At 34.0% G+C, this 15,694-nt stretch overlaps 1 protein-coding gene across 1 annotated transcript; it reads left to right on the top strand.

The window, feature by feature from the left end:
- Positions 1 to 11,972: 11,972 nt before the first annotated feature.
- Positions 11,973 to 14,483, top strand: LOC121248842 (DELLA protein GAI-like). Its single transcript, XM_041147434.1, has one exon. The coding sequence runs from the start codon at positions 12,342 to 12,344 to the stop codon at positions 14,163 to 14,165; it is 1,824 nt and encodes a 607-aa protein (XP_041003368.1). The 5' UTR covers positions 11,973 to 12,341; the 3' UTR covers positions 14,166 to 14,483.
- Positions 14,484 to 15,694: the final 1,211 nt, after the last annotated feature.

The following is a 15,694-nucleotide window of genomic DNA, read 5'->3' as shown; positions in this document are numbered from 1 at the left end:
ACCGTAGCCCCAGCAAAAAGAATTTTCCTTAGATAATTGACACACTTCTTATCCTAAAATTCATTACTTTTTATAAAATAAATTTAAATTTTAGTTTTCTTATATAAACTAAAATCGCAAATTTTCATATATTTCAATAAACAGACTTTCTAATAAATTTATTCGATTTTAAGTTAACTAATAGTATTATTTGGTCTAAAGAAGAAGAATTCTACAAAAGTGATTTTAATGTTAATGTGTCGATTAACTTTATTTTATATTTTTGGTTTACTTTTTACAAAGATAAAACTGAGGTTGTTATTACTAAATACCTTATCTTTTATAAAAGATGATTTGCGTAAACATAACAATCTTCTTTTTCCTTTTCTTTTTTTACAATGCTATTTATTTTTTTTTAAATAATTTTATTTGAACCATTTATACCACACACCATTTACTTGACATAAATTTTAAAATTTGAATCTTACGCTTGGATGGTATATAGCTAAAAACATTCAGATAACACAAGAAGCATGTAGTTTTAGTGATGAGTAGTGTTATATGTATTTATGCTTTTACTTATAATTATACTTGTAAGACTTATTTTATTAGTTTTCTTTTAAATTTTAAATTTCATAATTTTTATCATATCAATAACTAATACGTAGAGAGAAATAAACTTTTTATAAATACGCATAGCATTTTTCTTTAGAGATCTTAAGTCTGGCTATAAACTAATCTAAAGATTTTCTGGAAGAAGAAGACGCAGAGGGTTTTAGAGCCCTTCCAAGCCTCCTGTCTAGTTATAGGGTTTTAGCCCAATAAGCCCCGTTCACTTGTCAACACAGTTTACTCAGGCCCAAACTATTTGGGGATATCTCGGTCTCGAGGAAAAATTGACCATTCCTTTTTGCTACTCATCTAAAATAGGAGCCTAGCGTCTTAAACGAGTCCTTTTTTATAAAAGAAAAAATTTATTTATCGTCATTTTTATTATCATCCCCTCAACATTTTTTGATATGATAATAAATAATAAGCTCAAAAATAAAACAAAATAAATAATCTCTAATCATTTAATACCATATCATGGAATGATAAAATGATGATAGTAAAATGGATTATGAGTAGTATTACTCTTTATAAAAATAGAAGTGTTAGGTCTACAATGAAATCTTATACAAAAAAACTTACAAATTGGTATGGTTTAATTTAGGACTTGTTTGGATAGAGAAACAATCTCATCTCATCATTACAACATTATCAAATTCTCAAACAAAATATAATAAACAATTCAACATTTTCAAATCTCAAAATAATAATAATATTAAAAAATAATATTCTAACAATATTTTATTCAACTCATCTAAAACCATTGCATCTCATCTCATCCCACTATCCAAACGAGCACTTAATCTATCATATATGCTTTACAATAAAAAGAGTTTTACAATCCGATAGAGCATATTAAGTTATATCAGTTTGTAAACATCCTTGTGTAGACCAAACATTTCTCTTTTGAAAATATTTAGGTTGGGTCATAACAATTGATAACCTAATTTTTACAAATTTTCATATTACTATGATCATTTTACTGCAATATCATTTGTATCACTTTTAAATTAAGAGTTGTTCTACACATAAACCTCACATTCTGCACACCACTTAAAAAATATGTGATTTTACTCTTTTATCTTCATATTTCATATTTCATATTTTATGAAACATGAGGATAAAATAATAAATTTACATATTTTTAAGTGATGTGCAGAAGTGTGAGGCTTATGTATAGAATTTCTCTTAAATTAAAGAACTAAATGTGCAAAAGATGGGAAATCCTAAGATGGTAATCAAATATTTGAATCTAAAAGTGACAAATCTTGATATGGAAAAACAATCCATGCCATTGAATCTGAAAATTAACAATGGTCGCTCTTTGAAGTATCCTTAGAATTCTAAGAAATCAAGTCGGCAACAATCTGATTAATAGAAAGAGATGTAGTTCACATGTGAAATTTGGGAAATCTGGACGCTTGTTTCTTTAAAAGAGCAATGAGGGTTCACTTAATACAACAGAGCTAGAAATATATATTAAGTTATAATGAGGAGAATTATAAAAAAAATAATAAATAATAAATAAATAAATTAGAAATTGATGTGATAGGGGTACACGAGTTTCTTTAATAAAAGTTCAGGTGGTTTTCAGCTCCTGCCCATTGGTTCAAAACCATTTGCAGAAACCTGGAAGTCATGAGCTCAAAATCGCAACGAAAGGCACGTGGGATATTCTGTTTGGCTGAAGCGGCCAACCACCACCCTTTGAGAGGGTCCATGTCTCTTTCCCTTTAATATGTGTAGACCAAATTAAGCTGTACGTCTGAACGATAGTAGCACAAGAAGATCAAGATCTATCATCATGATCGTCGTCTTTCCTTTCCATTTATATATAATTAATCTGACCCCAAACATCATATATATAGATAGATTCATGCAAGATACACAACGGAAAAATGGGCCGGAAAGGCTGGGGTTTTGGATTCGAATCAAAAGGATCATGTTTCATTGAGTTTTGTACGTTAGAATATAATGCATCAGGCCAGGCGGGAAACATGATGCACGTGGGTCGAGATTATAATGTTCATTGTCGTTTGCCCCGCAAAAGGCATGCATGCATGATCATGATACATATATACATTAAAGGGTTTGGCAGTTGGTTGATGATCATAAGTACAGATTATTCTGGCATGCCATGTTCGTTGTTGGTGTGGGTTCCCCAACTCAATTCCAATTAATTAAACATGCATGCAGCCTGCCAACAAATCATGATAATTACCCATTAATGAAAATCATTAAAACAAAAAGTAAAGAAATTAATTAGATATATGGCAGTTTACAATTAGTAGTTCTGTACTGTGTGTGTATGTATATGAAAGCATACAATTTATGAATTTTTAAGGAACTATATATATGCATGCGCGCGTTTGGAATCGAGATCTGTGTATGAGATGTGCGGCTATATATAAACATAAAGAGATTATATAAAAATAAATTTACAAATTGACGTGACTTTATGTTATTCATTAGATCTACTTTACAATAAAAACAACTTTACAATCTAATGTAGCAGATTAAATTAACACGTCATTTTATAGATTTATTTTTGTATAATCCATTTGTGTCTAAAGTATTAATCTATGTATATATGTACTTCTAACATATTTCTTGAAGAATTATTACCAACTTACACGGTAAGAAACTTGTTTATTTATGACTAATTATTTTTAGTGAAAATGATTATTTTCTATCAAAATAAGTTTGTTTTTGTCATAAATAATCGTTATCATCACAAACAATCCATCAGAAATACTTATTTTTCTTGTAATGTTATTTATGTACATGACTGCGGGCAAGAAACACAAAGATCGCATCGCCTTAATAGGGATCAAAACAATGAGAAACTCCAAAGGCTTATATATATATATATATATATATATATATATATATATATATATATATATATAAGCCCCACTAGCTGCAAGAACCATATATATATATATATATATATATATATATATATATAATTAGGTCTATTGCATGTCAACTCACAAACCAAACGTGCAATGTGTGAATTGACACACTCGTACCCGGCCGACATGCTAATTTGAACCATATCTTATAAATACTGATCCTAAGCTTGACCATTGATCAGTACTTAAAGATCCAAAGAGATAATTACATTCTATAATAGTACACGTACAATTCCCTCATCGAAATTAAGAAATTCATCGAGAGATGGAGTTAATATTTAAATGAACACGTTGATCAGTAGGCCAAATATATCATCATGTGCATGTAAACGTACCCTAGCCGCTAGTGAGCTCTAATAGGAGTACTCCAATATCGTCGTGTAAAAGGATCGAGGGAGGAATATAATTGAGCATTAGACAGTACGACAATATCCCCATTCTTGGACCCATAAGAGATTCATGTCCTCACGATTTTCCCATTATTATGATTACCAATAGTACTATAGCTAGAGCTAGAGCTAGGGCATGCATGCAAGAGGTCTTCCCCCGCCATGCACAAGCTTTCTAATGGTTAAAGAAATGAAAACAGATCAGTATCAAATATGACAACAGGTTCCTTTTTAAAACTTGATAATATATATATTTGTTTGGTGTAGTAATTTGTCCTTCGCTTTGTTCTCTCCCGATCGAGATTCGCGTGTACCGTGGCTATTAATATATACAGACACCTTGGTTCAAATTAAAAGGTTGACAAGTACCTATGCATGAACTTAGTCAAAGATAGAAAAATTAATTAATTAGTTTGGTACTGCAGCTTCTTCTGCTTGTAGTACTCCTGATGATCATGACCAGTTGAATTGAATCGGACAAATGAAGTGAAATATATATACAGAAAAAGTACTCCAATATTAAAGAAGCTTTTTTGATTTTGAATCAGTAATATATAATTGGCCCAACATGACCAATTTTAAACACATTGAATGATCTCTTTCCTTTCGTTCTATTCAAAGCAAACGTCGTCCAGCTTGCTCATATATATAAATATATATATATATATATATATATATACACACTTGAAAAACTAATTAAGATCGATCGAAAAAGGAAATTTTTATTTTTTCATCCATAAATCGTAAAAGGAGACATATAATATAGGATCCCACTACGTGCGTACATACCCATTATTTTCTTCACATCAGACCCACCTCTTCATCAAAAACACAAAAGCAAAAAACTACAAAGCCATTCCACTAATTATATATACACACCACCCTGGCACCCCCAATAACATGATGAACAACTGCAAAAGCATGTTACTAAAAATCTGGGTTCACCAAACAGATCAGAGAGAGCTAGCCTCACATTTCACATGATGCATGCTGCAGCAATATTGCATGCTCGATGATCCGTAATGATGAAGGAGTTGCTGTGGTACGAATTGGAGGATAATATTTGATCGGTGGAGAGGGCCACGCTTGGGTTAATGCCCTGTCTTTCAATCAATATCTCTTGCTATTAAAATTTCAAACAGTACTGTACGATACGTAACATGTACCCACCAAATTTCAAACATTAGCCACTCTGATTTGACACCCTTTTGTCCTCTCTCTCGCTTTCTCCACCGGCCGATCATCAACGATCTCCTTTAATTTTTTCTCTTTTTTGGATCCACATCTCTCGAAAGAAACTAGAAAGTGTGATTATTAGCTACGACATGATATTATTATTTTATTTATAAATAATTAATTAAATTTCGATTATATTGTGATAAAATAAGAGAACCACGTACAGTACGTATATGTATCTCATGAATACTTAAATAATTTTCTTAAAAAAGACGTTGGAACAGTGTATACTAGGTCTGATCCTCCCACAATTAATTATATTGATATAGATGTATTAACCGGGAGTTAAAAGATTAGATGTAATAATTGGCCTGAACTCCCACTAATTAATTAAGACATATTTGACGTTGAGATGTTGTGTATTTTTTTTTTTTTTTTTAACTGACGTTGATGACTTTATTTTTAGTTTCTTAAATTTGAATCCGTTCAACTTACGTCCAATATCGTTTTCCAGAACATCTTGTTTTTTTAGTTTCCTGCTTTTTTTCTAAGCAAAATCTCATTTTCATTTCAAATATCATTCATGGTGATCATCTATCTAGTACGAACACAAACTTGTGGCTATCAGCATTGCTCCACAACGGACAACAACTACTGTATCGTTGCCTCTGGATTACTTCCGATTCCACGACTCGGACCAAACTACTCATCATGATCATGAGCGCCTAGCTAGCTAGCTGCAAGTAATTGGTTTAGACGTACGTACGTGACTTCTTAGAACTTTCCGTTTTGAACTGCAGATCAAAATAAATACTGGATAGATATAGATAGTTTCATCGATCATGATCAGCATCCATGCAGCCTCTTAAGTTTTGAGATGAGAGAATATTTAAGCTTAATTCAGTCATGATATTGTACCTGGTGATCAAGATAACAGAACCCGGCCGTAAACCGGCCGCGACGCGTTCTTTTCAGCTCATTAATTAACTTCCTAATTAATTAAGAGTCATTTTCACTAATACTAGCTTTCAAGTCGACATGAGCTAGCTCATGATGCATGCGTGGACCATATATATGGCAATTACATCAATGTGAACAATGATTATCTCCAATATATTAAACGACAAGTGGAAATAATCATTGAAGATTAGATTAAGATGTGTGATTATTTAACTATTAATCACTAATTTGGTGCCATGTACTTGGCCTGCATGGCTTACGGCCGGCACAAGGACATTAATAATAATCTATAATTGGTGGAATTTCTTTGATGGTAATTAACAGGAGATTAATTATTACTATTATTAATTTTGATTTATGTTTATAATTACAAGGTGCATCGAGATTGGGAAGGAAGTGCATTTCGTTTTCAAATAATTCATGTGGGTTTACGTAACAAGAGTACAAGCTGACAACATGCAGGTATCTTGACTTTTAGAATTTAGGAATCTTATTGACCTCTATTTGAACGAGGAATTCAATGCAAATGGAGGAGAGAAACAACGTGGCATAGCTAGCTGTACTAGGATGTCATGACAAATACAAAAATTTCGGATATATGTTTAATAATGCTAATTTGAACCGTTCTAAATATTATACGTACGTACAAGATTCTTATAGTTTCCCTAGTAGTAGTACTATATTTTTGGTGCTGTTTTTTTTTTCGTGATTTCCTAGATGGCTAATGCATGGGTACAATATCTTAATATATATGCATCTATAAAGGCTTTGGTTTTTATGCGATTTAGCAATCTTTTTGCATCAATAATTAAATTGAATCAAATTCATGTAGATTAAAGAGATTATAATTTGTATTATGTACGTAAGAAGTACATCTGATCTTGAAATAACTTGTTGAGGTAACAATATATATAAAAATTTATAATAGTACTATTTGAAGAATCTTTACACTATATATCATCCATATGACAATATGGCCACAGAACCATATAGTAGTCGAAGATTCACAAGCCTCGGGAGTAAATGCTTGACATTCCTATTTGCCATATAGTAGAGCAAAAGCCCTAGATTTGAGTCGACCAGTTGCCGTCCCATTCAACCTCACTACCAGGTTATACATGATTTAGCCCTATATTGATCACGCCAAAGGCTTTGTTGTAGAGAAGTGGTATGAGTAGAGGGACTAGCCACACCTGAGAAGTGATGGCTTGGGACTTCACCCGTTATTTGTTGTTGGACCTTTGTATTTATGATTTCATTTATTTCAGCCGGATGACTGTATTAACCTTTTGGAAGACTTTGTTGTATCGGTTTTTAAATTTTTTGGTACTTAATTTTTTACTGCATTATATTTTTTCGCTGCAAAAATAAAAAATAAAAAAAAATCATCCATATGACAATATTTGATTTATAACATTCAATCCGAATTAAATTATGCATATCACATAAATAGTATGTGGTGTAAATGATTTCAAATAAAATTATTCGTATATGGAATCGAAACAAGGTTGTTAGCTGTTCGGGACACCTTAACCGGCCATTGATATTTGAAATGGTCAAGGTTTTTTATTTTATTTTATTTTTTAGATCCAATGGTCAATTAAGTTTTTGCCACCCGTTTGAATATGTGTTAAATACTAATCTGTGGTGATTAAGATGCCCAACTCAATACATGTATTGCATGCAAATGTATCTTTTCTGTTTAGAGCTTTATTTGTATTTAGATTTTCCATTTTCTTTAAATGATTGCCTTGTCAAACAAAAGATTAATTAAAATTTGTATGAGAAACTTTGTTGATCATATTATTGTTTTATTTTTAATTAATTATAGGAAGGTTTGAATAATGAGTTGAGAGGAGATGAATTAAAATAAAAGTTAAAAATTGAATAAAAAATTATTTTTTTAATATTATTATGGTTTTAAAATTTAAAAAATTTAATTATTTATTATATATAAATAATTATAATAATAAATTAAAATGAATTGAAATACTTTGACTATATAAAAGAGTAAAAAATGCAAAGCCGATCAAAACAACGTCCTAAAATTAGGTACAAGTACGTACGCTCTTGATTATTCGGCCCAGCTGGACGCCCTATAAAATAGCAACCTGTGCGTACGGTTTGGGATGAGTGGTCACTGGTCACTGCTTTTGACCCCCCACCCCCGGCCGAGACATGTCCCGCCCAAATCAAATACAAAACACCACCAATTTTTACAGGCATTCGACTCAGATCATGGCACACCAGCAGCTATATTGTTTTCCTGTTGGAATATATACTATTAAATTTACTTAATTTATTATCACGTTATTATTTCGTTTCATCAATTAATAATAATTACTATGATCATAAGAGACAGAATAGTATAGTTTCTAGCAGAACATTGTGCAGACGTTCGTTGATCTTCTGGAATGAAAAAAATTAGATGTAAGGTGGACGGACTGATTGCAGTAGGTCCAGGCATAAAAACAGGACTAGCAGGCACTTGTGGGTTTCAGATATTGCTGCCAAATACCAGTTTGAGAGACCCTTTTAATTTATTACTAACCAATGAATTTGTGTCACGTTAATATACAGCACATCATTAATATTACGTTGATTAAATGGATGTATAAGGGTTTAATGTAGAATTTTTTTATCTATATTAATGTTGCTAGCCGTCACACTTAAAGCTGCATGCAGTTGGCTGTTGTTGTTTTATCCTTAATTTATGTTTGATAATAAATTGTTATCATAACTTTTGAAAATTCAATACTTACCCAAGCATACCTAACTTTTCGAGAAAAATATATTTATAATTGTAAATTATGTATGTACTACGTAATTATTTTGAAAAAAATAAATAAAACATGAAACTCATATAAAAAAAATTAATTTTTTAATAATAGATTCCACTCTTTTTTAAAATGATTACGCGGCGTTTACGCATTTCACAGTTATACATAGAATTTCACAACTTCTATATATGCCATATAAAACTTTTTCTCTCATAATTTAGATGACTAGTACTGTTAGTGATAAAATAAAATAATACAGAGTATATTAGATTGGATTGTTTGCAATAAAATCCGTTTATTATTTAACAATAAAATTAATAAACTAATGAAAGGAATATGAACTCAGTTTGTATATCCTGACTTGAAATTAAGTTTGATAAGCAAATTAAGTCAGAACATCAATTTAAAGTACTTATTTAAGTCAGGTTTGTATAAAGCCAACTCAACTCATTGTATAAATTTTTGCAAACTATTATTTATTATTTGATGATATTATTTCAATTTTGTAACAAGAACTTGTTTAAGTATTCAAAAAGATAACGAGAAGAGTTATTTTATTTAGCAGTCTTACACTATACACGTTACACACTTACTGCTGAGATTTTTTTTTTAATTAAGTATGTGGTGTGGAGTTACTAAATAGAAATGTTTTTACGAAAAATGATACACATAAAGCAATATAGGTGCTTTAAATTCTTATGAGTAGATATAAACGAAAGAAAATGATAAGGTTAATATCCTCTTATTACTCATTTTATATTTGATTTTTTTATTTTATTTAATCTTTAAAGAAGTGACTGTTAGTAAAATTATATATTTTTTTAATTTTTTTCTTAATAGTTAAGGATGTTAAAAAAATATTTAAAATAAAATGATAAAAAAATAAAAAATCTTAAATGAACTATGAATAATAAATAGATAATAATAAGACAATAACTCTATCACCGCCACCTACAAATGTATTTATTTATATAAATATAAAATTAACCTGTCAAAATCTGTAAAATAAAGTCATGAAGTGATCTATTACTTTTTTAATAAAAAGGTTTGTATTATTTATTAAATTACAATATTTGTTTGTTTAATTTTTAGAATAACTACACTTTGAACCTTATATTATTACAATTTTACACTTTCACATTGTACTATCAAATTATAAGAAACCAACATTGTTAATTTTTCCTAATACAAATTTATAAACTAATACATTATTGAAACAAAATTCGTAAATAATTTCGAACTTGATCTCGAAAAAAGAAAATTAATTTTTTTTTGTACTATTTCGTCCGGTGGATTACAATTCGCTTTTCGTATTAAGGCTGTGAGAGGGACCACAGAAGCATGCGAATCTGGGAAACGTGGCAGAATCACATGGCTATGGACCAATACGAGGGACGAGGTGTCAGTGCGCCTTCGCCTTCGCCTCAGCCTCAATGTTTGAGGTGATTTGTTACTCATTATTTTTACATATTATATATTATTGTTATTTTCTTAAATTTTTAAATTTTATTCTTTTTGAATTTATTAAATTATTTTATTTAATATTCATATATCACATATTTTATAAGAGAAGAAAATAAAAAATAAATATGATATGTGGTGTATGAAAATAGTAAATAAAATTTTTCATTTTTGAGAGAGAGAGGGGGGTACAGACTACAGAGTCTGCAGACCCTCTCCTTCAACGCCGTTAACGTTTACGTCGCTGCCACTCCTTTTTTCCGTATAATAATAGCAATAATAATAGTTATTATTACTATTTATTTATTTTTATTTTTGGAGTGGGCCCCATTAGGGGGGGAGGGGTGTGATGGTCCTAAAAACGATGTTGACGTCTGAATCCCCACTCTCCCTCATTGTGGGGTCCCACGGGAAAACATCATACACTACTACGAATCAGTACGTACAATACGATTTCGCTCACCGAGCGCGTGTATGACATAATCATGCCACGTGGTGTCGTAAAGGATACTAAGCGGTTCCTTATTGGGTAGAGAGAGTCAGTCGCTTGTGCGTACGCGTTTGGACTTAAAAAAGTTGAACCCCATCCCACCCTTTATCTCTCTCTGCCTCATGTGATGAGGATCGTGTACGAGGCGGAATACCTCTACAGTTCTACTCGACATAAAGGAGAGTGAGGAACACTTTGATGATGGCAAGGTTTGACCTTTTTTGCTCTGATGTCTGTTTAGACTGGTTTTTCGTTTTCTTTTTCGTTGGTCAATTTGACACCGCACCTTCTCACGTAAAGCTACAAAATCTGGAGCACTCTTAAATTTCGGTAATTTTTTTTTTACAAGAAAAGATATTTGTAATTCTCCCGTAATTATTTTTATAATAATGAATAAAATATAAAATTTATATAAAAAAATTAAATTTTTAAAAATAGATTTCATTCTTTTTTAAAGGAATTAAGTTGTATTTACATATTTTACGATTGTACGTAAAATTACTATTTTTTTTTAATTTTATATGTTACTTAAAAATAAATTAAGAATAATGAATTAATAGTTTTCTAAAAATTTTATGTCCTCCAATTTGTTTAATTAATGGGTATAGAAACATGAAATATTATTTTTAGTATTTATTTAGCTAATGATTCGATGAATTTTACGCTTGTTGGCTTAAGATAGCAAAAGAGGATACTAACCAATGAAATTTACCCACCACCCTTTTATCAATTTGTCGCCGAGCACTAAGGTTTCTTTGTAGTTTGAGATGTAAATATTTGGGAAGAAGAACTTCTGCTTTTAAAAATTATTTTAAAAATGTTGAGATGTATTTTTGTCTTAAATTTTATGGAAATAAATAGATACAAAATTATCTGATTGTAACAAAAAAATTCTGAAAAAACCTAATAAAATCTGAAAAGAAAGTAAAAGCGCGTTGGAGGACGCGCGGGGTAAAGAAAGCAAGAGGGTTGAAAAGGAGGGAGGGGGATAGGAAAAGGATGCAGCGAGACTGGAACAAATATACATTTGATAGATGGACCCCATAGTTCATTCTCGGTCCCCAAAACTCTCAATAGATATAAAGACTGCGTGCGTGCGTGCGTGCGTGGTCTACCGACGCGAGGAGTACACACCCTTCTCTCTCTACACTTCCATCTCATGCGGCATCTATTTTAGCATTGCGGTGCTCCCACGTCTCTGTCCCTTTATTTCAATTGCTTAATAATTATTTTGCCGGACGCTATTATTTATTTATTTATGTATTTATTTATTCCTTTTAGAATGGCCCAACGCTACAGTTTCAGTTTTTACCCAACGAAAAAAAAAAAAACTAAACAAAAAACACTCATTATTATGGCCTCCGTTGTTCCTTATCTCTTCCAGTTCCAGCTCTCTCCTCAGTGCTTGTTCCTTCATTGAACCTCCCACCCTTCTCGGCCTCTTCCTTTTCCTTTCCCATAGTTTAAAAGAAAAATACACCGAATCTATCGAAAACCCAATTGTTCCCCCATGAAATGAACGACTTCTAAGTCGCTCTAGGCTGCTGCTTCTTCTTCTTCTTCTTGTGAGAATCAGAGAAAGATGAACAAGAGGAACCACCAAGATACCTCCGGTGGAGGTGACTATGGTGGCCTGCAGGGCAACGTAGGCAAAAGCGATAGTTCATCAATGTCCAGTGGTAAGGCCAAGATGTGGGAGGAAGAGCAGGACGCAGGAACAGGGGTGGATGATGAACTACTGGCGGTTTTGGGGTACAAGGTCAAGTCCTCCGAGATGGAAGATGTAGCCGATAAGCTGGAGCAGCTCGGGATGGTCATGGATGCGGTCCCAAATCTATTTTGCGACACAGTCCATTACAATCCCTCCGATCTTTATGGATGGGTCCAGAGCATGCTTTCCGAGCTCAATAATCCACCCAATACCATTCTTGACCCTATGCTTGAGGGCCAGCAAATCGACGATCCTCTTCTTGCTCCTGCTGAATTCTCGTCCGTCCCCACACTAGGTTTTTTGAATTCCCAGCAACAGCGGCAGATTGACACGGCCCAGTCCTCTCGGATTTACAACGATGACTCCGAGTATGATCTCAGAGCTATTCCTGGTTCTGCTGCCTACCCCCAGACCCAAGACAGGGAAAGCAACCGAAAGCGATTGAAAACCTCGAGTGGGTCTAATTCTGCACCTCCGCTACTGCCATCTTCTCCGCAACCAGCGGGCGGTGCTGCGGCTGGTACAGTGTCGGAGCCGTCTAGGCCAATAGTTCTAGCCGACTCGCAGGAGACTGGTGTCCGACTCGTCCACACTCTCATGGCTTGCGCCGAAGCAGTCCAACAAGAAAATTTGAAGATTGCGGATGCTCTCGTTAAACAAGTCCATTTGCTTGCGGCCTCGCAAGCCGGTGCCATGAAAAAAGTGGCCACGTACTTTGCCAAAGCATTGGCTCGCCGAATTTACAGAATTTACCCACAAGATTGCCTCGATGCGTCCTACTCCGATATCTTACAGATGCACTTCTACGAGACCTGCCCCTACCTCAAGTTTGCGCATTTTACTGCAAACCAAGCGATACTAGAAGCATTTGCCACTGCCAGCAGAGTGCATGTTATTGATTTTGGCTTAAAGCAGGGGATGCAATGGCCGGCACTAATTCAAGCGCTCGCATTAAGGCCTGGCGGGCCACCGGCTTTTCGGTTAACTGGAATTGGTCCACCCCAGCCGGACAACAAGGATGCTTTGCAGCAAGTCGGATGGAAGCTGGCTGAATTGGCCGAAACTATCGGTGTCGAATTCCAGTTCCGGGGATTCGTCACCAATAGCTTGGCCGATATCGATCCGTCCATGCTCGATATCCGGCCCCCCGAAGAAGAGGCCGTGGCTGTGAATTCCGTGTTCGAGCTTCACCCCCTGTTGGCTAGACCTGGAGCGATCGACAAGGTGTTGTTCTCCATCAAGGCCATGAAGCCCAAGATCGTCGCAGTGGTGGAGCAAGAAGCGAACCACAACGGACCGGTTTTCATGGACCGGTTCACGGAGGCCTTACATTACTACTCCAGTCTATTCGATTCGTTGGAGGGGTCCACGTTGGTCCCTCCGACTCAGGACCTGATAATGTCCGAGGCGTACCTAGGGAGGCAGATATGCAACATCGTGGCTTCTGAAGGAACCGACCGAGTAGAGCGGCACGAGACGTTGACTCAATGGCGTACTAGGATGGGATCGGCCGGGTTCGAACCGGTGCACCTCGGGTCGAACGCATTCAGGCAGGCCAGCATGCTGTTGGCCTTGTTTGCGGGTGGGGATGGGTATAAGGTGGATGAGAACAATGGTTGTCTCATGCTTGGCTGGCACACTCGGCCGCTCATAGCCACGTCGGCTTGGCAGCTCATCACCACCGATTCTTCATGAGTGAACTCAACCCAGTGGGGTTTGGTGAGGTGACCAAATAGCGGTGGAAGGTTCTTAGCCGAGTTGAATCGTGAGCAAGCGAGGTAGAGAGGTTAATCCCACTTTTTTTTTTTTTTTTTTAAGCCACTCTCAGTCCCCCCTCCCTTTAATTTATTTTCAATATTTCCGATGAATTTCATTTCAATTTTTTTTTTTTTTTTAAACTTGGTTGGAACTCAACGTCATGTCTTTAGAGTTTTTCCCCTTTTTTCTTGAGGGATGAAGAGAATGCGCGTGATCTGTAATTAATTTTAATAAATAATGGCGAGCATTCTCACAGCTTTTTCTATGTTTCATCACACGTACATACAATGAATGGCCTGCAAGTTTTTCGACTTGGTTTATGAAAGTATTCCAAAGAGAAATCAGAAACATCATGGTTTATGTCTGAAACTTGTATACTTGTGAACAAACATGGTTGTTTAAGAAGTGAACCATTAATCTAAATTCATTGTACATGGAACCCAATCATGTCCAAAATATAATGATTATCTTTACCTGGCTTTACATCAAAGAGTAAATTCTTTTGAGTAATTAATTAGCTGGCTTACATAAACAATCTTGGGTTTACCTTATATCTAACTCCAGTAACTTTATTTCCCTCGCTTGATTGAGCAATTTGATATATTATAACAAGCACATGAATGGTAACTGTGTGCATGAGGTGCAGCTGAGTTCTACTCTTATTAACTTCAAAAAGGCATTTAAATCATTTTGATCCAATTTATAGTCTTGTGTAGAACAAAAGAGAAGATGCCTGAGAAAAATAAAGTTAAAGGGTTATCACATTCCTTATAAAGAATGCGCTACATGGCAATGAGAGAGGGAGAGAGAGGGGAAGAAAGTCCGGATTACGATTTGCCCAATGATGGGTGAATATAATAGGTAGCTAGGGTAGGCATGTGAGCCTGCGGGGCTGCGTCGATGTGGGGCCGCACATTGCCGCCAGCGCTCGGTACCATGTGGAATGTGGGGTTGTTGTTGGAGTCTATTTTTTAATTTTTTTCATTTAGTTCAGAAATGCTTTTTGCTCTCCAAATGGCATTAATTCCGGACTAAACCAGGTGGGTACGTAATCGATCAAATATATATATACTACAAAGCATCTTATTACTCCCCAAACAAAATACCATGCACTTGAAAGTCACTAGAACGCACCCATTAATTACTTGAAATTAAGGCAATCTCTACAAGATTGTTGAATGAATTTTGTCATTTTTATACTAGTGTGATGCTAGGCTGCTGCCAGCAATAACGCTGTGCCGTCTAGCACAAATATGATTTTTTATATTTTTTAACATATTTAAATATTTTTAAAAAATAAAAAAATATATCAATACATTAAAAGTTATTTCCAAAATCATTAAGTAAAAAAAATTAAATACATGAACATTCAAAATGAGGAAGCAAACTCATACGATATATTAGTATTTTTTTTTTTATATAATCACGATTGATTGATCTGATACATTTTAAATGTTTTTTTTAAG

Source organism: Juglans microcarpa x Juglans regia, chromosome 2D (genome assembly GCF_004785595.1).
Source record: "Juglans microcarpa x Juglans regia isolate MS1-56 chromosome 2D, Jm3101_v1.0, whole genome shotgun sequence".
NCBI classification, from domain to species: domain Eukaryota; kingdom Viridiplantae; phylum Streptophyta; class Magnoliopsida; order Fagales; family Juglandaceae; genus Juglans; species Juglans microcarpa x Juglans regia.
The sequence above is the reverse complement of the archived record's forward strand: the minus strand, read 5'-3'. Positions and strand labels throughout refer to the sequence as shown.

What these genes read in the sequence shown, in the direction of transcription:
- LOC121248842 (XM_041147434.1), top strand. Translation starts at nt 12,342, where the DNA reads ATGAACAAGAGGAACCACCAAGATACCTCCGGTGGAGGTGACTATGGT.